The following is a 25,743-nucleotide window of genomic DNA, read 5'->3' as shown; positions in this document are numbered from 1 at the left end:
ATTCTGCTGCTGTGTGAACGTGGCCATAGAAAAGCATTCATCCCTGCTGAAAAAACAAAACAAAACAATAGAAACAATCACAGAAATATTAATGGTTTCCACTACAAATACCATTACAAACCATCAACTTGTAACCATTAAAAAATGGTTTCCTATAGCGTGTTTTGGGACATAGTCCATTAGGATTTAGTGGTTTTAAAAAGCCACCAATAGAGGGTATGGCACGTGACATCGCTGAATGGCAGCATGAATGCTGCGACAGAACACACAAAACACATCTAAAACCAGAAAGAACTTTGCGAGTGACTGTACAAATAGATTTGACAAGAAATCTGAGGTGTATTATAACAGACTGCCGAAAGCTACAGAAAAGAAAAGCAAATGGATCCCTGCAATTCAGAGAAACAAATGGACTCCAGGCAGCGAAACACGGATTTGCAGTTATCATTTCATGTTAATATGTTGAATTTTGTGGTAAAATCATACCCTATATATTGTATTGTTATATTGTACTATATATATATATATATATATATATATATATATATATATATATATATATATATATATATAATTGATACAATCATATCATTGATATATATCATTGATAATTAAGACCAACCTATTTTGTATTTACAAAATGCGATCACTGGCAAATCTGCCCCGACGTTGAAATTAGGCATACAGTATATAAATGTCAGGAAACATGATTCCTGGCTGCATATCAATATCCATGGACCACTGGATCGTTGGTAGACTGTAAGGTATATCTGTGTTTAAAATACTGTGGTTGCCTCTAATTTTAAATGGAAAAAGCACAGACAAAGCCTTAGTTTGTTTATGAGATTTCTTTAATTTGTGTTATTCATTTGATTGATTGGATTTTGTTTTAAATTTTAAATTAAGTTTTGTTATTTGACATATTTCAGTTTTACAAAGAAACGTGCAGCATTTTGTCTGAGAAATAATAAAAGGACAATCATATTGTGAAATCAGTATTTCAAAACCGATTTTGCCTCAATAACCAGCTGAAAGAGCTGTTGCTAAAAATAGAACAAAGACTTGAGACTTGACTTGGACCTCAGGGACTTCTATAGAAGGCAACCATTTAACAGTAGAAACCCACAGGGTCCATTACAGTTCCCGTTAAAACCAATAAGTCCTATTATAACCAGTAAAACCATACACATTTGTGATGGTGTCTATTGTTTTTTTCAGCAGGGTGAAAGAGTTACATATAAAGACTGAGATGACAGAATGCTAGCTAGAATATTCTCTAGCAAGCTAAACAGACAGAATGCACAACACATAGAATAGATAGACAAAAGGCTAGCTAGTGAGATGCTAGAATGCTATCAAGCTAGCTAACATTTGATCTATCTGTCTAGCATTCTATCTCACTGTTGCTAGCTAGCTAGCGACATAGCGAAAGCTCACAGTAATACATGCAATAACGTGCAGCTGTAAATATACTGTAAATGAACATTAGCGTGAGCTAATCTCAACTTTACTGACCTGAACTTTGATTTTGAAATTTTTTGACTGTAAATGAAAACAAAATTGTAAAGTTAAAACAGAAAATTCACATTTGTTCTTGATACAGCATATTACAATTGGTATTCATTACTGATGAAATATACATTCATGTGTATTTGTGAGTTTTCTCACCATGTCGGGCCACAACATGTTGCCTTCTCATCTTCCACTTTCTCATTTTCTGTATTCATGGATTCTGTCTCACTCGCCGGCACACTCGCTATTGTGTCACAAACACAAGTTTCATCATACACACATTAAAACACATAATTCACACACACTCTGCCAAGAAAGTATTAGTGGACAAAAACTTGAAAAACCATTCAACAAGATAATGAGATTGAGACACATTCTTGGTGAAACCCAATTCCAGTCAAAAGCTCCAATTATAAATATAATGCGCACTGTTTTGAAAGAGAAAGGCTTAAAAGAGTGAGCATTGCATGTGCAAAAAAAGAAAATGCATGAATATAACTCCGCATAAATGTAATTTCTAAGCTCTGACATGATGCAATTTGATCTTGAACTTAACAACACTTCTTGGTATATGTGGTAAGTGGTAACACTTGTGTGTCCATTATAATTAGTTAATGCAATAGTTAACATGACCAGACAATAAACAACACTTTTACAGCATTTATTCATTTTGTTAATATTAATTTCTACCTATATTACAATATTTAAAAATGCAAAAAATATAATACATGCTAACATGCATTATGTAAAAATATGCAATAAATATTTATAAATTATATATATATACTGTATCCACATACACTATTCGCATTTCAGTTCCGCTCACTAATTCATAGAATCATTATGTAAAGTTATTTTTTTTATATGATATCTAAACTACAGTCTACTTGCATCACTGTTCTGAGAAGAAATTTACAGAAATCTAATTAAAAGATCAAAAGTTTTATCATGAGTTCAGTAATGGTAAAACAAAGGCAAAAAGTACAAATCTGTTCTTCTTAGCCCTCGCATTCCCTCAGGATATACAGATTAATTCTGACACATCCAAAGACAGTAATATGCGAGTGTGATCGGACTTTTTGTGACTGCTCTATAAACTGCTGACCATGAGCCTGGTGATCTGGGTTTAACCTCATTTCCATGTTAGAAGCTCGCTGTCACTGTTTTATAGTGGGATTTTTAAGTTGGAGAGACGCTACACTCCCACTCCTGCCGGATCTGATCTCTGACTCACTCTGATTTTGAGAAAATGAGAATGAGAGTACTAAATTAGTACAGGAAGGAGGAAACGGGCAAGCGAGGAGTTTGATATCACTAATGTTGTGGAAAAACTGATGGGGACAAAGAGCATAAGCGCTGATGGGCATAGAGAAGGAAAACTCACACTTGCAAAGCACAAGTAGCACGATTTAGGAATTAGCAGTGCATTCACACACTACAGCGTCCACATAAACATCACACACATGAACATTATTAGCTTAAATACTTCCGTACAGACCAAAATGGGCAATTTGTGCATAAATCAATGATTACTACAAATATGTTTTCATTGCCATTCAAAATTTTGGGGTCACTATCTGATTTTTATTTTCTAAAGAAGAAATTGGTACTTCTATTTAACAAGAATGCATCAAATTAATACAAAATTACAGTAAAAGCATTTAGAATGTTACAAAAAAATCTATTTATAAAATCTGCATGATGTTCTTTTTTTTTTCTTTTACTTTATATTCATCAAAGAATCCTGATAAATGTATCACTGTTTCCACAAAAATATTAAGCAAAATAATAAAATCAATTAATTAATTCTTCATCCCACTAGAAATATCAGTCAATTTTGTAACCTGGTACTTAATAATGGTTTCCAATCAGATTTTAAATGCAGAACCAGTCACTTTATAATGCCTGTTAAACACTGTACAAGGCTTCTAACAGGTAATATTAATAAATATCATCAAGTTATCACACATAAAGGGACAGAAGGGTGGGAGGGAGATTTACCATGAGTATCAGAGGACTGGCTGAACCAGCTAAACCCTTTCTTCTTCTTCTCCATCAGGCTGGCCAGTGTAACCCCTTCATTTCCCATGCACCCAAAGCCCATGCATGATTTACACAGCACAGCACAGCCGCCGCACGGTCATGGGGGGGCGAGAACGAGTGGCCACATCGACACAGGTTAAAGCAAAGGAACAAGAACAGCACCGACACAACAATTAACAACAATAAACAACAACAACATCAACGTTGAGGCAGCTGGTCAGCTGGATGGGAGCAAAGGATGATGGGTAGTTAGTTAACAGTGAGTGAGAGCAGGTTATTAGGATCACAGTGCAATGAATTCAGTGAAAACATATAGGAACATTGTGAGGGACCAAGTGTTGAGATTCAATGGTGCAGATGATAGAGATCAGCGTGGATGTGTGTACGATATGAAGCTGACCTTTGACCCCGATGGCCCCCACATACATTCATAGTAAGTTAATCAGTGTATAACTTAAATTTAAAAAAGGCTTCTTGGAAGATCTTAATGTGATTTCTCATACCGAGTCTACACAATTAATCAAATAAAAATTGTTGAGTCAATAGAGACGAAAACGCCGGTTTGATATTTGATTGGAAATGTGACATCTAAAATGATCAGGAATATAATGTGTACGCAGCAGGCTAATTAAATGAAATGCGGTCAATAATCAAAAAATTATTTTCAATGTGATTTTAGGCATTTCCTGATAAAATTAGCCTGACCTGCAATTAAATTAAATTAGAACATGTTTATTTTATTTCAGCTAGTTGCCAATGCAACATTTATTTTTATTTAGTTTAAGTTGATGTACTAAAACTAAAACGGAAATAAAAATAATAAAAATTACAAACATACTTAAAAAAATAACTAACAATTAACAACATTTAAAATAAAAACAAATTCAAAATATTAATTAAAAACTATAACAATATCTCTAATAGTGATTCTAAATTAACACGAAGTTCAAATCACAAAATAACTGCAAATATGATGATTAAATCATCATCAAATAAACTAAATGTTGAAACTAGGTACTATGTTAATGAAGGAATTTTCTGAATAGTTTTTTCAGCTTCAAATGTGCTTTGAATTGTGTTGTAAACTTGAAAGATAATGTCCTGGCAGAAAATTAGGCATGTTTTTTCTTACGGCGAAGATAAATTAAGAAACAAAATTGCATAGAACATTACAATTTATGTACACTATATTGGCAAAAGTATTGGGTCACCCTCTTCTAATGAACATGTTTGACTACTTTAGTCATTTCTATGAGTACAAATCTTAATGTTAAAGCATATACTGATATTCTAGGGAATTATGTGCTTCTAATTTTATAGCAACAGTTTGGACAGGAGCCTTTTCTAACATGACAGTGCCTCTGTATATAAGGCACGCTTCAAAAAGACATGATTGATTGAGTCAGTGTGGAAGAACTTGACTGGTCTGCAGAAAGCCAAGTCCTGATCCCAGCTGAACACCTCTGCTATGACTTTAAATGCAGACCTTGAGCCAAAAACTCATCACCAAACATAAAACTGCATATAAAAGCGAATTTACGAAGGGTTTTTTTCACCCTTATTCTTTCAAGTTTATGCTTGCTATTGTTTCCAACAGCTTTTACAGATAAACAAGACAAAGATAGCGATTAAGAATGGAAATATATTCTCCTCTAAGAGATTTTGAGAACTTGTGCGAGCGGGAACAGAATTCAGCTAGCTTTTCCATTTGCAGAATAAGTTCTGCATAAATGCTAAGCCTACCAGACATGCGACTTTTGTGGGTCTGCATCAATCAATTAAAGCAAAAAAACGCTTTCAGAAAGCAGCCTGCTAACCTAACCCGACCGTCCTCTCACAGAACCGAGGTCAGTCAAAGAGCTCCGGTGACAGTGGAAGCTGTAGCAGCGGCTCGAACCGCTCAGAATCATGCATGCTGCTTATATAAAAGGGATTAGGATTAGTCCTTATTTTGCTCAGTTTCTCCACTTCATGCCCTTCTGAGCAGACTCCTCTCCCTCAGCAGATAGCCAGCTAACAAGAAACCTTCTCAGAATGTTCTGTCAAGGTTCTCTCAACGTTATAAACAATGTTTGCAAAATGAGGCAATAGAATGTGGATGGAAGTATGATGAACCCTAGTTCTCCAGTTTCCAGAATCAGCCCCTGCTGAACCCTCTGACCTGGAGACGTTTGACTTTGACAAATCTGCGCTTCGGCAGGAGAAACGGCTAATCATGGCGTCAGCGCATGTTGACTGCTCCTCAACTATTTAATCAAAGATACACCAGAGGCAGCTGTTTTGGGTTTGCTGACGTCTGTTCTGTGTCACGCTGCAGTTTGATGGGGATGACGGGCCAATTAAAGATGGCTCTGTGGCTGCTACAAAATGTTGCAAAGCTTTGGTCGTAATGTCATTCTTAGCTATTAAAAGTCAGAAAACTGCAACGCTCACTGAGCAAATTTCATTGGTTCAATACAAAATACAAATAATTAATTTTGACTAATTAGGTCTATTAATATTTAGAAATTTTCAGCAGTTTTATTAACTAAACAAATACTGCAAAAATAATGAACACAGCTATTAAGCACCGCAATCTCACTGTTTCAGATCCTTCTTTAATCCTGCATTCTGCCAAATGGACTGTTGCATAAAGTAAAATTCTAATATCAAACGTTAAAAATTAAATACCTTTTTTACACTACCTTTCAAATGTTTGGAGACCTTATGCTTTTTTTTTTTTAAAAAAAGAAAAAAAGAATTGAATACTTTTATTCAGCAAAGATGCAGAAATTATTCAAAATTGACAGTGAAGATATTTATAAATTATGAAAAAAAAAATATTTCAAATAAATTGTTCATTTAAAGTTTTTACTTAAAGAACCCTGAAAAAAAAAAAAAAAAAATCAAATATCAGTTTCCACAAAAATTAAGCAGCATAACTGTTTTCAGTATTGATAAATGATCATTTTTGAAACCTCATGTGACAGTGAATATTGAAGTAATATTTGAATAAATATTTCAACAGAATACAGTTATTTCAAATTGTAATAATATTTAAAATATTACTGTTTTATTGTATTTTTAATCAAATAAATGCAGCTCAGGAATCCCAAACTTTTGAACAGTAGTGCATAGCTATATAAATTTCATACAAATAGATTTTCCATATAAATTACAATTTATTTTACATTAATATTTAAAGTGAAAGTATTATTTAATAAACGGCGTACCATACCTACAACAGTAATATACATTTTTAATTCTACTTCCATAATGTGCATTCAAATTTACCAATTTGATCCTGTTTGCTCCTTCAAATTTCATTGAAATTCCTGAACTAATCTGGCATTTAAAAAGCATTCTCAGTTCAATTCTGAATACTTACATGCAATAACCTTCTGCATTTGCCTGAATATAGACTGAATGAGCGCTCAGTAATTGTCAAGTTATTAGTATGCATTGAAATGATATACATTCTAAGTTAGTTGAGAGGAATATGCCGGTTACAATTATTTCCTGTCATGTAGAAATGTGCTAATAAACAGTCACATGCCAGCATGAAGTGAGATCAGATGGTTTGTGAGAGTAACCTATATTAGTTGACTGAAATACGAATCCCACAGCGCTGTGAGAGCAGCACTCAGGTACTCACGGTTGCGTTTGCTTTCCTCCTCTTCCTCCTCATTCTCAGGGTCGATGTCTTCGGCTTGCGTGATCCAGTCCAGATAACCTTTCAGATCTTCCTCCAGCTGCTGTTTCTCCCGTAGCTTCTGGAAATCTCCACGAGCCTTCGCCTTCTCACGCTCTTTAGAGAACTCCCTGGGTTCAGGGAAACACAGTTTTACTCTCAAGTCTACAAAATATACAAATGGCACACAATTGTTTTTAACATTTAACCTAAACCACACTTTAAAAAATGTCTGAATGCTATTACAAAGTAAAATATCAAACCAAGCAACACTGGATTTCAGAAAGATGGCACTTTTCAAGCATAACATTTCACAAAAAGACGTTTGTTAGGTTTAAATAAAACAACAGGTATATACTGAACAGAGGTTTTTAGACAGGTTATTTAGTTTTGCAAGTTCTCTTGAAATGGATCCCTTCATATGTATAGTTTTATAGGCATTGATATTGTTCAGAACCCATTTTCATTGTGATGGACACGACTATTTTTCACACTGCTAAACTAGTTCAAACTAGTTTTGACCATCATAAAATACAAGATAGTTATCATTATTAAAGCTTAAAAATATGACAATGCTGATCAGTTTTAGGCATAAGTATTAACATTAAATATATAAGAAAATAAGAAATCTTCTAAAATAATGCAGAATAATAAAATTAATTTGTATTCATTAATAATAAATCATTTTAAATTAATTGAAATAATTCTAAATTAATAGAAATTGATTTAATATTCATTTAAAATTAATAAATTATGAATTATTATGAATTCTAATTAAGTATAATTGGGTCAAAGACGAAACAAGTGTAATACTGCTTTAAATTGTTGTTGCCCCCCCCCCCCCACACACACACACAAATAAATAAATAAAAAGTTTTCTGTTTAATTTAATTGCAATTTTGTTTTTGTTTTTCTGAGCAAAAAATAATTATCATACATTTCTCCCTGATTTACAGAAGGCACCCACTAAAATGTCATTCAGTGTAACAATCTTGTCAAGCATATTTACAACAAAAATCAATTTAGGACATTAAAAGACTAATTACTTTCACCACAAATACTACTTAGTTGTAATTTTACATTTTTTAAATTTGCCACTATCCTAAGTTTTGCCCATTTGTCAATTTTTTACTCATTTAAAACACAATAAAACGTAATATGCTCCCTTATTCTTTTATATATTTTAATATGTAATATTAATCAGTAAAATTAATATATGTAAATATATTAAAAATAATAGTAAAAATATATGTAATATAAGTCAGAATAAGTTTTAATTTTTACATAAATATTGTGTTACACAATGACAATCTTAATGTCTTTGAACCAATTATAAATTAATATATATTTATTTTATTATTCTGCATTATTTCAGAAGATTTCTTACTATTTATATTGATGTATAAAATATATATAAGTATTTTATATTTACATTATAATAATATAAAAACATTTAAAAACGTATTACATGTACACTAAAAGGTACAATGGTTTGATTCAGGGATTTGCTAGGAGGTTGTTGGCTCAGGTCACTCGTTTAATTAAAGTTTTAATGCCACAATGTTTAATATTCACTCAGAAAAGTAATAACACTCCTTTTCCAAACAATGTGCAAAAATGATGCATTATTCACGTGTGTAACACAAACTGTTAGAGTTCCACTTCAAATATAATGCCAGAGGCTAGGGGTTTGATCAAATGACAAACTAATGCACATGCTGACCATACTGACATACAGCTAAACCTAAATGTAAACGCTTCAGTGTGCTGCCAGCAGGGTGCATGCTTGTCCACAAAGGACCTAGAGAAACATCACACAAAAACACGCTCGGAAAGATCACACGACGTGTGTGTGGCGTCCTTAATAAAATGGCAGAAGCACAAAAATGGAACCTAAACCTAATTTCGAAAGATTGCTCAATCTGCAAATTGTATATGTTGCACCATGGGCACAGCGTCTGCGTCTCTCGTGGTGGAATATTAATAACCCTGCAGCTCTAAGAAATGGCTTTAGGACTTATGGACACAGGAAGGAGATTAATTTCACCCTTCCGGAGGGGGATACACAATTTGTGCCCCCCTCTGAGGGAGATGAAGGAGAAGAGGAAGAATATGAGAGTCATGGGTTGTCTTTCTGATGTAAAAAACAAAACAACGGAATTGAATTGAGTCACCTGATTGGCTCAAGTCTCCTTCCTCTCCTCCATCTGCACTTCCTGGCTTATTCTCCTCAAGTTCTTTCTGTCTTAACTAATCTTAATATTCTCTTTAAGATTCGTGCAAAAAACGCAAAAGTTATGATAAACCTGTGCATGTTTCCTAACCTATATCGAAGTTTGAGGTCAGTAAAATGAATACTTTTATTCAGCAAGGTTGATCAAATGTGACAGATATTTATAAATGTTATAAAAGATTTCTATTTCAAATAAATGCTGCTCATCAATGAATAGAGACATATTAAACCTCACAACTGTTTTCAATCCTGATAATAAAAAATCTTTCTTCAAATCAGAATATTAGCATGATTTCTGAAGAATCATGTGACACTGAAGACTGGATGTTCAAATATAGTAAAACAGAAAAAAGTTATTTTAAATATAATAATAGCATTTCACAATATATTTTGATCAAATAAATGCAGCCGTGCCGAGAATATAAATATTCTTCTTTCAAAATATTACCTTACTTAAAATATCTTAATGACCTCAAACTTTTGATCGGTGTTTTTAAGCGCTGAATTGCTAAAACATCTTAACGTTTTTGCTGAATTAAATCACGTTTCTGCTGAATTAGCATCATTCACCCGCTTGCCCTAGTCCTAAACTATTTCATTTCTCCTCCATGACTTTCATGAGTCTGTATCACTTCCTCTCTCATAAAATTTCATTCTGTCCTTCACACCGTTTTACTTCATAATATCATCAGTTCAGAACAATTCAACCCAGCAGACGCGAGGATCATTTCACAGCACACAACACGTCAGAAACACCTGCAACCTGAAAAAAAGCTCTAGAAAGACACAGTCATGGAAAAAGGATTGCAGACATCCAAAGCAGACGAATCTGTAATTTCACCAATTTACAATGAATCTAAATCTGTTACAGGGATCCCGTCTCATTCTTCCCACAGGCCACTCTTTATTATATTTTTTATTAATATATATATATATTTTTTTTTGCACTACAACATGGGATTAAAGGAACACTCCACTTTTTTTGAAAACAGGCTCATTTTCCAACTCCCCAAGAGTTAAACAGTTGAGTTTTACCATTTTCGAATCCATTCAGCCGATCTCCGGGTCTTGCGGTATAGCACTTTTAGCATAGATCATTGAATCTGATTAGACCGTTAGCATCTCGCTCAAAAATGACCAAAGAGTTTCGATATTTTTCCTATTTAAAACGTGACTCTTCTGTAGTTACATTGTGCACCAAGACCGACGGAAAATTAAAAGTTGCTAGTTTTTCTAGACCGATATGGCTAGGAACTATACTCTCATTCCAGCGTAATAATCAAGGAACTTTGCTGCCGTACCATTGGTTCATTTTTAAATATTTTGTGTTGGCACCTGTCTAAAATTATACAGAATAATAATAATAAAAATAATTAAAAAATTAAATTTATTAAATTATTTATTTCAATAATCAATCATGCATATTATTAATATTACTAATAATAAACTGCTACCTAATAATGAATGTAACACTTGGTTTATTATTTTTTATTATTACTGATTATTAGCATTACTCCATTACATGACAAAAAGTTGCCCATTTAACCAAATTCACCCTAGTTTTAATGAAAAATAACAAGATAAGTTTGCAATTTTTGTCCATGACTGTATCAATCCATAATCAGGTATATCATCAAACTTCATGCTGAACCCCATGCAGGAAAAACCTCAGATAAGATGCTTAGAAAAATGACCAGCAGACAGAAGAAAAGCACAGGAGTCTTCACAGCACACAATCTCTTACCCACTGAGGACACCCAGCACAAGATTCAACACAAAAAACGAGCCCAGAATGATCAGACTAACAAAGTAGATCCACGGCGTCTCCCAGCCGATGGCGTCATTCACCTACAGGGGCCCAAACAGGACGGTTAACCCACAGAGAGAGGCTACATTTAGCTGTGAGAAACTCCAGGGATGGAGTTTAGTCTCGGGAGAGAGAAAGAACAAGAAACTGGAGATCAGGGGCCGTAGTGAAGAGAAAAGAGGAGCTGCTCACCCGCTCAACACACCCAGAACCAGGTTCAAGACGAAGAAAGAGCCGAAGATGACCAAGCTCACAAAGTACACCCAGGGCAGCTCCAACCCCATAGCATCATTCATCTGAGAGAGGAGAGGAATGAGGAAGGAGAAACGAGGTGGAGAGAAAGAGAGAGACGGATGAAAGATTAAGTATGAAACAGAAACTGTAAGGAGAAGGTTAAAAATAGGCCTCGAGAAGACGTTCTGCTCAAAATCAAACAGGATTTCAGTTTTAACACATTTCGATGGTTTGAATAAATACCAGAAGGCTTTCACAAGTACAACTTTGAATAAAAAATTGGAGTGTAGGATGAAGTCGATATAAAGGATAGATAAAGGAGAAGTCCCACACACTGGCCATAAGCTTGCAAAACGAATAGCACTGAACAAGTTAGGTTTTAAAGACCTTTCTCAGGCATTTTCTTTAAATAAATACATTTATGTATAAACCTTTTCAAAGCATTTTCTTTAAGAAAATATCTAATTAATGAGAAAAATGATATACATATATAATACATACACACATTCATATGTATTAAAACATACATATATATTTTTTATTAATTTTATTCTTTAATAAATAAATATTAAGTAAATAATTTAATAAATTAAGAAGGAAAATATGTCATTCATAAACTTTTTCCTATCTATCTACCTATCTAAATAAATAAATCTCTATATTAAATCAATAAAAAACTTTTTCAGGAGGCAAGTTGCACTACCTTGCTGCATTATGCACATTTACATATTCAATTTGTGCATGTGAAATAAGCAGTTACTAACAATTTTGGGGGTGATTCACAGGATCTATGCTGAAAATCTAAAGTTTATGCTGCTGTAAATGAAAAAGGTGGGTGGATCTCATCAGAGCACACTGGTCAGTCACAGACCCTTGAGTTCCTGCTTCAGTGTGTGGGCTGCTAGTTTGAGCTTCTCACACTCCCCTCAAAGCAGTAATGACTGTACGAGCCCTTCATCCTCTCTACCCAAATATAATTATTGACTAACGTTCATTATACAGTACACCAACAAGACGACATGCTAGTTAAGATGCGAGAGGAAGTAGCAAGCTAATACTAACCCAGTAGAGCACATCCGTCCAGCCCTCCATGGTGATGCACTGGAACACGGTAAGCATGGCAAACAAGAAGTTGTCAAAGTTTGTGATGCCTCCGTTGGGGCCGTGCCAGCCCTCCTTACACGCGGTGCCGTTAATGGAGCATGTGCGGCCATGACCGTTAATGGCACACGGCGCAGGTTCATCCTCTATTATATCTGCAGAAAGGGGAGAATGTCAAACCTAAACACACATAATAGCTATAAACCCTAGTTAAAATATACTAAAATGTATTTGAAATACATTTATTTCATGCTAAGTATACTACAAATACATATTTATGTACTTAATAAAAACACCCTGCATTGGTACTTTTAGTATACTAAACTAGTATGCTTAAAGTCTGCTAAATTGAAACAACAAATTTTTGTACTTGATGCACTTTAACTGTGCAAAGTAGTGCCAAAGATCAACTACATACTGAATACTGAAGTATATTTGATTGTGCTAAAGAAGAACTATTGCAAGCATACTTTAGGTACACTTTAAATATCTTGCATTTAAAGACTGTTATTATTCAAAGGTCATACAGTCCTCATCAATAATGACATTAAAACACATTTTAGGCTTAATATTAGGAAATGTGCATTGTGCACAAAATAGTACTCCAAATAAAGTTAAATTAAATTTTTTGAGTGATATGTGAGTAAGTATGTTAATAGATTTGAACTAGGGCTGGGAAATAAATCGATAACGATAATTATCGCAAAATAATTTTCCTCGATAAAACGATATAAAGAGTTTGATAAATGCTCGATATAATGTTTATGCGCCAAAAGCGGAAACAAAACAACACGACTCATTTGCCGTGCGACACATGGACCGTTTATCTGCTCGGTTCGCAGTGTGAGCTCACTAGAGCAGATACGTTTACTCGGACACGCGACACGAAAGCAGCGCTGTGAGATCCAGTGTGAAGCGCTTGAACTCAGCAAAGAACACAAATGACTGCCAGATGAATGCACAGAAAAACAGCAGAAACACTGTGTGCAACGAGACCGTCAGAAGGTTTTTCAATATACAAGGTCACATTATTACACATTATAACACCAACTGCACCATGGTATTGTGTCAGAAATGTGGGTATTTGTATCAAATATTATATTATTAATGTAGACATGAATTAAATGTATTAAAGGAGTAATGGAATATAATTACAGTAGCTAACCCTAACGTGTGCATTTAGCCTATACTAAATGTTTTTAGACTACTGTTTTTCATACAAATACCTAAAAAGCATATATTTTTGCCATGGTATTGAGGTGTGCTATATGTGTGGTTTTAACTGTTTATCTTGACTTAAAATGCATGTTACTATGGAAGACCAATGATAAAAAAAACAAAAAACTCATAATAATTACATTTCACCATATAAAAATTTAGTTGCTGTAATTTTTACAGATATAACTGATTTTGATAATGAACAAATTTACATCTGCATCTTATCTCAAGCTACTACTGTCAAATGTGCATTTCTATCTAAGAAACAAAAATGTAATATTATCATTAATATTATGAGGCAACATAAACCTGTTTCTTGATTTGAAACAATATCACATGCAAAACATGCAGAATGGTCTGGTTTCTACAACTTTCACTTTGGAGCAAAAATCTGACTTTAAGCTTGAAAGAAATAAAGATTTGAAATGTATTGTGATAATTATCGATATCAACTCATATGAACAAAAATTATTGTGATTTTTTTTGGCCATATCACCCAGCCCAAACTATATTTAGTATGAAATAAATGATTTTAAATAATTTTAAATAATTGATTTTTTGCTAGGGAACACTTTCCAACAATTCATATGAATCTCAATGTGTTGAAAACATATGTATATAATATCTACACTGTAAAAATGTTTGATTTTTTTTGAAAAAAATGATTTTTTTGAAGTTGTAAACAAAAGATTATTGGATGTTGTACTTCAAAAATATCATGTTTAATTCAGTGTATTACTTTTTGTAAATAATTCTGAAATCTAATTGGGCTATCTGAGGGAAAATTATTTCTACATTTTTTTCTTCCGTGTATGTATCCTACATTAAGATAATCAGCTCGGAAAATAACAAAACTATGGCAGAAATCAATAACCTCTACCACATAATGAAGTGTTCATATGATGCACACACTAGAGATTAGATCCAGTTGTTAACAAACACTAATGCTAGCATTGCTACTTTATTCCAATTTCGTTGCACAAGCCACATGTACTATTTTTGATACATTTGTATTATTTTTAGAGACTGACAGACATGTAACCCTTTTACAAACATGTATGCTAATCTAGTGTCACAGCAATATTCTGTGATGATGTGTCACCTTTAGATTAAACATTTTTTATACACTAAGCGTTCAAAATACTGGGATCGGTAATATTGATTAAGATTAAATTAATACCTTTATTCAGCAAGGAGGACGCATTATATTGATCAAAAGTGGCAGAACAACTGTTTTCAACATTGGTAATAATAAGACATTTCTTGAGAAGCAAATCAGCATTTTAGAATGATTTCTGAAGAATCATGTGACTCTGAAGACTGGAGTAATGATGCAGAAAATTCAGCTTTGCATCACAGGAATAAATTACATTTTAAAATATATTAAAATATCAAACAGATATTTTAGACACTAAAAATATTGAACAATTTTACTGTTTTTACTACATTTTTATCAAGTAAATGCAGCATTTTTTTTTTTATCTTACCGACCCCAAACCTTTGTAGTGTATCAGCATTTATGTTGCCATAGAGGTTAAACACACCTGTCCCTTTAAAATAACAGGTAGCGTGCATTTTTCCAATGAAAAGCTCCAAACCGATGATGGCGTAGATGATGATGACGAACAGAACCAGCAGGGCGATGTGGAGGAGAGGAACCATGGCTTTAATGATGGAGTTCAGCACCACTTGTAAACCTAGGGATATGCAAAACTACATAAAAATGCAAGTAAACGCACACAAATTGACACTTATTCCCATCGACCGAGTGTTTGCATGGGTGCATTTAAGTCCAAACTTTCACATCTAACTCAGAGTGCATACACACAGACACACACTAGTGTCTTTAGGGCATTAAGTTTGACAGCTTGTTCTGAGAGAACGTCCCTGAGGGGATGCAGTAAGGAATGCTGCGCTTTTCCTGCCATATGGCCACATCATGCGCCATCATCTCTCACCAAACATCCACCCCTCAGCGGGAGTCCGGCGCTCTGGGGACTCAGAAGGGGATGCTGTCAAGTGCCTCATGATAAGTGTTGTGCAAAACTACTGTACATATTTCTAGAAAACGAATAGTCGTGGGCTGTCTGAACGACTAGTCGACTACTCAGTCTTAATTAGAAGCCCTGAATATGTAATCAGCTTCTCCTGACCTTTATTGAACTTCTTTTTTCCCTACAAAATGGTTTTTACCTTGCTAAACCTGTATCACTAAATCTATATCTCTTAGTTATTTTCATTAACTAAAACTAAAACCATAAAAACATTTTTGTTACTTGAAATAAAATAAATGTTAACTAAACTAAATAACTGTAATAATCCAGTGAGATATTTGTATGCACAAGGAATCCGACAAAGGCCAGTTTCTCTTTTTGTTAGGTTTAACTAAAAGTAATAATAAAAATATTAATTATTAAAAACGTATTAATAAAAACTATATACATAAATGATGACAACAAACACAAATGACTAAAACTAAAGTAAAAACAAAAAAAATACAAAATTTAAAAAAATAGTTATCAAAGATACTAAAATAACAATGTCACAATATTAGCAAAATTACAGTATATTTACTGTAAAAAGTGGCAACCTACAACTGTTACCTTAAAGAGTCATTTCCACCTGATTTAACCCATAACATTATGTTTGTGTAGATTATTGTATATTAGTAGGTTAAGTGAAGTTAAATAATATTTTTGACTTCTAGAAAACCAGTTAAATTAAATACATTTTCAGTGTACTCATTATAATTGAAGACTGTAACAAATACGGACTACCATTATGTATTATTAGTAACAGCTAATGACGAAGGTTTTTTTTAACTCACTGGGCACTCCTGAGACCAGGCGAAGCGGTCGCAGCACTCGAAAGGCTCTGAGGGCTTTGACATCGAAACCTCCCGATTTCCCTCCATGGCCGTGAACGGGGGGCGGCTGGCTTCCAACAGATTCCTTCTCCCCATCTTTGGTCAGAATTTCCAAGACAACACTAAACAATCTAGAGAGAAAAAATAACAATGAACCAGACAAATAACTCGTTCATACCACAAAACATCAATAAAATATAAATAAAGAAATATATACGGTTTGGTATCTTTCAATAAATGTATTTACTGATTGTTTCTATCTTACAAACCTCAAGCAAACCAAACCAAATGCTTTGTTTTAGACTGATTCAAATATAGATCAAATTCAAAGACTTCAGGCTACGTTTACACTAGTGCATTTTATTTTAAAAGGCATAATTTTTGCTATGGTTACACCTGTCGTATATGTATGTATGTATGTATGTATGTATGTATGTATGTATGTATGTATGTATGTATGTATGCATGTATGTGTATATATATATATATATATATATATATATATATATATATATATATATATATATATATATATATATATCGAGGCACAAATCTGGGGAAGGGTACAGAAAAAATTCTGTTGCATTGAACCTTCTTGGACTCTTCCTAAAGCTGGCCTCCTGGCCAAACTGAGCAATCGATGGAGAAGTGCTTTGGTTAGTGTTGTGACTAAGAACCTGATTGTCACGCTAGCTGAGCTCCATGATCATATGTGGAGATAGGGGAAACCTACAGAAGGACAAACATCACTGCAACACTCCACTGATCTGTGCTTTATGCTGGTGTGGCCAAACTCAATCCTCTCCTCAGTGAAGACACATGAAAACACACTTGGAATTTGCAAAAAAAAATAAAAAATAAAAATAAGCACCTAAAAATCCCTCAGACTGTGAGAAACAACATTCTCTGGTCTGATGAACCTCAAGGAAACAAGCTCTGCTCATCACCTGCAGAGTACCGTCCCAAGAGTAAAGTGTGCTGGTAGCAGCCTCATGCTGTGGGTTTGTTTTTCAGCAGCAGGGACTGAGGGACACATCAGAGTAGAAAAAAAGCTCAATGCACCAAAATATAGAGATAGCCTTAATGAACCCAGTCCAGAGCATTCAGAACCTCAGACTGGGCAGAAGGTTCAACTTCTAACAGGACAATGATCCTAAGCACTCAGTAAGAGTGGCTTATAGACAACTCTGTGAATGTCCTTGAGTGGCCCAGCCACAGCCTAGGATTGAACACAATCAAATATTTCTGGAGAAACCTGAAAATGTGCATCTGCTCCCAACCAACTATATAAATGCATCAAACTAACGTTTACTCCGTTTACTAACCAACATGACAGAGCTTGAGAGGTGAAGAGGCAGCAAGGACGGATGGCAGATAATTGCCAGATGATGGTGATCATAGCTTGTCGCATCATACCCAAAAAGACTTGAGGCAGTAATTTGTGCCAAAGGTGCTTCAACAAAGTATTGAGCAAAGGCTGTGAATACTTATGTGCATGTGATTTTTTTTTTCATTTTTTATTTTTAATACATTTGCAAAGATTTCAAACAAACTTTGTTGTCATTATGGGGTATTTGTAGAATTTTGAGGAAAATAATTAATTTAAACCCTTTTGGAATCAGGCATGTAACATAAAATGTTGAAAAAGTGAAGCGCTGTGAATACTTTCCGGATGCACTCTAGTATTACAATATTTATTTTAGTATTGTCAAACGATTAATCGTGATTAATCGCATCCAAAATAAAAGGTTTTGTTTACATAATATATGTGTGTGTATATTGATTATGTATATATAAATACAAACACATGCATGTATATTTAAGAAAAATAGGCTGTTTATATATTAAATAAATATATATATATATATATATATATATATATATATATAATATAAAATATAAGAATATAAATATATACATGTAAATACATGTCAATATTGTCTAAATATTTATTGTGTGTGTATTAATATATACATAATAAATATACACAGTACACATACATATAATATGTAAACAAAAACTTTTACTTTGGATGCGATTAATCGCGAACAAATTTTAAATTTGTTTTATTTTTATATTCTCAGTTTTCAATTCATAGTTTCAGTCATTTTTACTAGTTTAGCTTTACTTCAACTACTTTTGTTTGTTTGATTTTTCCTCCAGTTATAGTTTCCAAGGCAGCATTTCTAATTTTTGTATATATATATATATATATATATATATATATATATATATATATATATATATATATATATATATATATATATATATATATATATATATATATATATATATATATATATATATATACAAAAATTATTATATAATATATATATATTATATATATATAGGCAGTTTTTGTTCGTCGGCCGACTAAGTTTTCTCAGTGTGTTCTGCGCCGTCGGCTGAAGTTGGTCCTCGTCGGCTTATTTTGGGCCGATTCGACATGTTGAATCGGCGTCGGAGCTCGTCGGTCAGTCGGGCCATCTGATCATTCTGATTGGCTGTTCAGCTGGCGAACCAGTGCGTGAGAAAGGCGCAGAACGGACGTGCTACTTGGCCGTCGAGCGTCGGCTTGGTGTGTCAGGGCAACTTTGGGCCCAGACGCTGCCGACGTGAGCTGGCCCCGCAATCTGCTTTTGTCGTCACTAGTTTGACACTAGTTCGTCGGCTTGGTGTGTACCGGGCTTTAGACTTTTTAGTCTGGGACTAGGCTTAAGCCTTGTCTGTGAAACCGGGGGTTAGTATATAAAATCTTACATGGTATATAAGTATATAATTTTTATTCTTCACTATATTCAAATCAGAAGAAAATAAAATAATAACTTCTATTTTATGAGTTACAATAGCTAATATAAAAAAAAACTGTTACCTGCTTTGAAAATAATACAAAAAAATGCTTTCAAAAATTACTTGTAATCCAAAGTAGCAAGATTATAGCCAAAATATCAAAACATCTTTGGATTATAACAGAGAAACCACTTTCAGCATCACATGTCTGCATGACCTTTTATGAATTTGCCAAAACACAAACAGCAAGACATTCAATCTGAACAACATCAGGCGGCATCATCTGCTGTACACATGATAAAAAAGCAGCATGCGATGACCTGAACTGACCATGGTGCACATCTGAATAATGATGTTTTACAGGACCTCAACAACAGCAGATAAAACACTAATAAAAAATGTGTTTGTAACAAAAATTGTACTTTGAATTCATCTATCTGAGTATCGCCTATGAATCACCTATCTGTGAGCATTCTTGGTTAATCTTCATCTACAGAGGGGCTGCTGCGCGGGAGCTAAAGATCAAGAGCGACAGCCCCGTGAACAGAGAGACGGGTAGGTGAAGAGAGAGAGGGAGACAGCTCTTCTGCATGAGGTGAACTGATCGAAATGTGACCTAGCTACCCAGTGGACTGTGCGTGTATGAGTGAGATAGAGACGCTGATGAGGAAATACAGAGGAAGAAGAGGAGAGTGTACACAGTTTGAAGTGATCTACAGAGAAGCCAACAGGACAGTGGGCTAAAAAAACATCAGCGGTGAGAGATAAAGATTAGGGATGTCCATTTTAACTGGTTAACCGTTAACCGAGCGAATAGAATTTTGACCGATTATTACAATCAGTTAAACGGTTTAAAAAGTTTTTTTTTTATTTTTTCAGTAGGCCTAATTTCTCAAAATACTTTAAAAGGTTTGCTGCATGGTTAAAATATGCTACGCGTATATAAAAAAATGCGTTTTTAGAGAAAAAACATAAGTCGCATTGTATTATTTCTTTCAGAAATAGTCCTAACGCTGATGCAAAATGTTACAAACATTATAATAAACACTGTAAACATAGCTAGGCTATTTTAGTTCCCCTCACTCCACAACAAATCCTTTCAATTTAACAGTATTTAGAAAATTTGAATTAAAAATATAAGAAGCTACAGCCTATAAACGACAAGCCAAAACGAATTAATTTAGGCTAAAACTAAACTGAAACCAAAGTTGGGTCTCTCATTCGACAAAATCAAATATTTCCATATTTTGTCCAAAGCGACTTACAAATAAGAAAAAGTAACTAAAACTAAAAGTTACAACTCATATTTAAGAAAATAAAGAAATTAAATAAAATTGACATATGGCATATAACAACATTTCAATAATAAACATACAAATGAAAAAACTAAAATAAAAAGCGATACTTATATCCCTTGGTGGAGTCGCACGGTAGAGTTGATGGTCTTTACACTCTTTATTTTTTACTTTTGTCATTAAGCAGACATTTGAATGGCAAAATATTATTTATTATGCAGCTACTTCACTGGCGTTCCAATATCCACGTAAAACAAAATGTTTTGGATAACATCACGATACGGTGATAACGCTTAAAGGCACAGATTTTACTACATATTTAAACTGAGCAGTGCGTTTTTTTATTTTCTTCATATGTTTGACTGACTGTATTTTTTTATTTTAATGAACAGGCTGCATTATTGTCAAGGTAGCAAAGCTTAACCGTGTGCGCGCATGTGGCGCCAGTGCAATCACTTGAATTTGTTCCTTCTAACAGTGGAAACAACTACTCCATATAATGCTATTTTAAAGATCATTATTTGGTGTATTTGGTGTAACAGAATATGTTGACATGCTTTAATGTTCAAAAAACACATTTTTCAAATACTGTACATTATTGTAGTTCCTCTATGCCCCGCCTCTCTCAAACGTGTCGTTTTCTACAAAGCCCCTCCTTCCGACAAGCACAGTCTGCTCTGATTGGCCAACTGACCCAGTGCATTGTGATTGGCCGAACACCACAAACACGTGTCGGAAATGTATCGCCCCTTACCATAATTGCGAGCTTCAGCTTTCAAGCTTTCAAGACACTTATCCTTTGTAATTTAATTAAATTCTAATTTAAAATAATCTTGTCGGTTAACGGTTAATAATCGGTTAACAAGCGTTGGCTATCGGTTAGGAGAAATAACTGAAATCAACATCCCTAATACAGACGTAAAAGTGGACGGAGCAGTTACGGCTTTTTTATATAATCACACACATAAGGAATTTACAGTACAGACTCACAAACACTTTCAATTCAGTAAAATGACAGACAGAATCTAGATGATTTAAGTAGTTTATGGCTAGAGTGTGGTGTTTGGTTTAAATTAAAAGGAAAATTCTGGTTTCAATCCAAGTTAAGATCAAATCAACAGAATAAAAAAAATAATAAATGTTGGGGTCAGTAAAACGTCTTAATGTTTCTTGAAAGGAGTCTCTTTTGCTTACCAAGATACATTGTAAAAACAGTAATATTGTGAAATATTACAATTTAAAACAACTCTTTTCTATTTGAATAGATTTTAAAATGTCATTTATTCCTGTGATGCAAAGCTAAATTTTCAGCAGCAGAGTCACATGATCTTTCAGAAATCATTCTAATATGCTGATTTGCTTAAGAAACATTTCTTATAACAAGCATTGCTGAAAATGGTTGTTCTGCTTAATATTTTTGTGGAAACTGTTTTTTGTGATTCTTTGATAGAAAGTGCGTAAGAACAGCATTTATTTGAAATATAAATATTTTGTTAGATTATAAACGTGGCCTTGCAGAATAAAAGCAATCATTTCTAAATTATTTATTATTGAATGATACACTGCAAAAAAAAAAAAATTGTACAGTAAATAACAGAAAAATTATTGCAGTACGTTTTACAAGAAAATGCTATTTCAGACTTCATACTTCTAAATTTCATGTTTAATTGAATGTGTTACTAACCATTTCTTTGTAATTAATTGTGAAATTCACTAGCAGTTTCTGAGTGTTGCTCCATTTTTAAACATATCAATATTTTATCTGATAATATTACTTGACTAAATAATTTGATGCAAACTATTTGACAATATACTGTATGTGAAATGTAAAATTTACCAAATATAATTTTGGGGGAAAAAACTGAAGGAGACAGAAAAAGGTGTATTTTTTGGCCACTGGAACTTTGAAGACAGACATATTGTCAAAGTGTAAGAAGTGTCAAAAATTATTAAAGGAAATGCTCAATGTAATCACCCAGAGAACCCTTTATTTTCTGTATAGAGACACAGTTGTGTTATGCAGCACAGGCGCTGTCGGTGTGAAAGCATGTGATCCTGATGGTGCAGTTACGCTGCTTTTGCTTTTGCTTACACACTGCTTATGCATGCGCTATGAAACAGGCCTGAGGCACGGACAAAAGAGGAGCAGCTTTTTTTCTTCAACATTTTATCTCTGGGCCTCTGTATCTTTTTTAGGCTGATACAGTAGAAAGTGACATGAAATTAACACATTTTTACACAAAACAGCCAGAGGAGGTTGAGAATTCTACCTCATCTACCAAATCTTCAAAAAATAAAATAACCAGTTGATATAAAGCAACAAATTCTGGCAAAAGGACACATGGAAAAGTAGGTCTGCAAACATGGTTTTTGAATATATTTCATCTGAGAATAAAGAGCGAGTAATACAGTCCATGATGAACTCTAATCTAAAATCAGGAAATGCTCCACAGAGGCTGGTATAATGAGACAGTATAGAGCAAGACAGCAGCTCAGGTCTTTTCTGGGTCATATAGCCGCATGAGGAGCATGTGCGTGCCTGTGTGCGCGTGCATGCATGTGTTGGGAGTTGAGGAGAAGGTGAAGAGCTTGAAAGGAGGAAAATTTGTGAAAGTGACATTCCAGAAGATGCTGAAATAAGAGGAAACAGAAAGAGAAAATACCTTATCTTTCTAAATGCATTTCTTCTATATATATATACTGCTGTTCAGATGTTTGGGGCCAGCAAGATGTCTTTTTCAGAAAACAAATCAATAAAAATTCATAAAAGCTTGCACTATTAATATTAAACAGAAAAAAACAGTAGGTGTTTCTACTTTTTTTTAACCGCTGTATATCGACTATTATTCAAAAGTTTGGGGTCAATACGATTTTTTTTTTACTTTTAGTACGCAAGGATGCATTAAATAAAAAAAAATAATAATAACAATGTTACAAAAAGTTTATTTTAAATAGAAATGTCTAATAAATCAAAATACGGAATAAAATCACGGTTTTCAGAAAAATCAACATTGATAATCATAAGAAATGTTTCTTGAGCAGCAAATCAGCATATTAGAATGATTTCTGAAGGATCATGTGACGGTGAGAGTAATGTGCTGAAAATTGAGTTTTGCGTCACAGGAATAAATTACATTTTAAAATATATACATTTTGATATATTTGAATTTTTAAAACATTATTTTTAATTTTATTGTAATAATATTACAATATTTTCCTTAAATAAATGCAGCCTTGGTGAGAACCATAGTGAACTGTAGATTTTTTGAACCCTTGCGTACATATATAAATATGCATATTGAATATATCAATAAATCTATAATTAATTCATTTATGCATTATTATTGAAATGTATCAATATTTTATTTGCTATTATTACTTTACTGATGATTTTACCAGATGTTTTAGCAATATAAATATAAATTGTAAGCGGGGGTCAAGAAATCAAGGAGAAAAAAATAAAAATATGTGCTGTTTGTAATCAAGGTGATGTGCAAAAAGTTCACTGAACAGTAGCTACGCTTTGGAATATAAGCAGATAAAACATACCCTATGACGACAATGACGAAATCCAGCATGTTCCATCCGTTTCGGACATACGCGTTCTGATGCATCACCAAGCCGTACGCTATGATCTTCAGGAAGGTTTCGATAGTGAAAATGATAAGGAAGGCATATTCGACTGTTTCCTGTGGGAGACGGGAGAGGGAGAGAGAGAAACCAATCAATAAGATGAACAACTGCAGAGAGTGTACAATAAATTCAAAGACACATTACAGCTCACTGCCCAAACTATGCAATCTTCCATCAAACACATACACACATTAACTTTTTGGATTTGTTTGATCACACAATAATAACCACAAGACATCTGAATGACTTTGTGCAGCTGATATTGTCAGCGTAGGTCTTTCCAATCTAGGTGGACACAAGTCAGAGGTGACAACAAAATGAATAATTTGAGCGTGAAAAGTTATTTAAATGTGAATTAATTAGACGAAATGCTGGTTTTTAAGTTTAAAGGGGTCACGAAATAGAAAAATTTAAATGTCCTTGATATTTACACATATTTAAGAAAGCTTATAATATGGAAGGTAATTGCAACTTTTTACTTCACAATTCGGACTTCTTTCCTTACAATTCTGTGTTTATATCTGGCAATTATAAATAAATAAATACGACAAAAACTCTGAATTGTGAGATATACATTTTAGAATTTTAAGATTTGATAAAATGTATCAAATCTGAACTGTGAGATAAAGTCAGTATTCTGAATTTTTTAAATGTATTATTTTTTTATTTTTTTTAAATGGCGGAAACATAAGAACACAATTGCAATATGTGAACTTACACTATAAAAAAGTGAGATATAAACTCTGAATCTGAGACTATAACCTGAAATATAAGAAATCTGAATTGTGAGACACCAAGTCACAATTATCTTTATCCCATGACTATAATAAAATAAAAAAATGTAAAAAAAAAAAAAGTGTTTGACATAAAAAAAGATCTTTTTTTTCACTTTTTTTGATGCTAAAAACTTCATACGCTACAATCTCCACAGCACATCCAGAACATAATATAAATGATCCTATATATCATCACCCTTTTAAGTCCGTGTCTTAGAAACTGTACAAGCATAAACAGATCAATGGCAGCTGAAATTGTCACCGAGTACGTGTTATGAGGGAAAATATCGTTCCATGTGATTTGTCTTTTAGTTACTCCGCAACACCTCAACAATAGTGCTACAGTACATTACTAAAACTAAAAGCGTAGTGTTTTTGAAGCATTAAAGCATGCGGCTCAGTCATGGCAGTGGCTAGTGGGTTGTTTTCTGTGCATTGATGGTGTTAGACACAGCCATTTAACTTGTCAAATAGCATCTCTTTATACAAACACACACACTCAAGCTTTCTCCTTTATGTGTGTGTGACAGCTGTGCAAAGGTTGCACAATGAAAGAGGTTAGTTG

At 33.6% G+C, this 25,743-nt stretch overlaps 1 protein-coding gene across 1 annotated transcript in view; it reads right to left on the bottom strand.

Annotated features, from left to right (window-relative positions):
* The window catches only part of LOC306856999 (voltage-dependent L-type calcium channel subunit alpha-1D-like), a gene marked incomplete at its 5' end in the record, with an annotated part of 95,413 nt that overhangs the window by 46,070 nt on the left and 23,600 nt on the right, over nucleotides 1–25,743 (bottom strand). Inside the window, 9 exons of the mRNA XM_079396606.1 lie at nucleotides 1,516–1,542; nucleotides 1,669–1,756; nucleotides 3,514–3,588; nucleotides 7,190–7,356; nucleotides 11,458–11,561; nucleotides 12,562–12,755; nucleotides 15,363–15,515; nucleotides 16,646–16,815; nucleotides 24,319–24,458. Coding sequence (XP_079252732.1) covers nucleotides 1,516–1,542; nucleotides 1,669–1,756; nucleotides 3,514–3,588; nucleotides 7,190–7,356; nucleotides 11,458–11,561; nucleotides 12,562–12,755; nucleotides 15,363–15,515; nucleotides 16,646–16,815; nucleotides 24,319–24,458 — 1,118 coding nt within the window. The remainder of the gene's footprint in view (nucleotides 1–1,515; nucleotides 1,543–1,668; nucleotides 1,757–3,513; nucleotides 3,589–7,189; nucleotides 7,357–11,457; nucleotides 11,562–12,561; nucleotides 12,756–15,362; nucleotides 15,516–16,645; nucleotides 16,816–24,318; nucleotides 24,459–25,743) is intronic.

Source organism: Barbus barbus (genome assembly GCF_936440315.1).
Source record: "Barbus barbus genome assembly, chromosome: 37".
In the NCBI taxonomy this organism is placed as follows: Eukaryota; Metazoa; Chordata; class Actinopteri; order Cypriniformes; family Cyprinidae; genus Barbus; species Barbus barbus.
The sequence above is the reverse complement of the archived record's forward strand: the minus strand, read 5'-3'. Positions and strand labels throughout refer to the sequence as shown.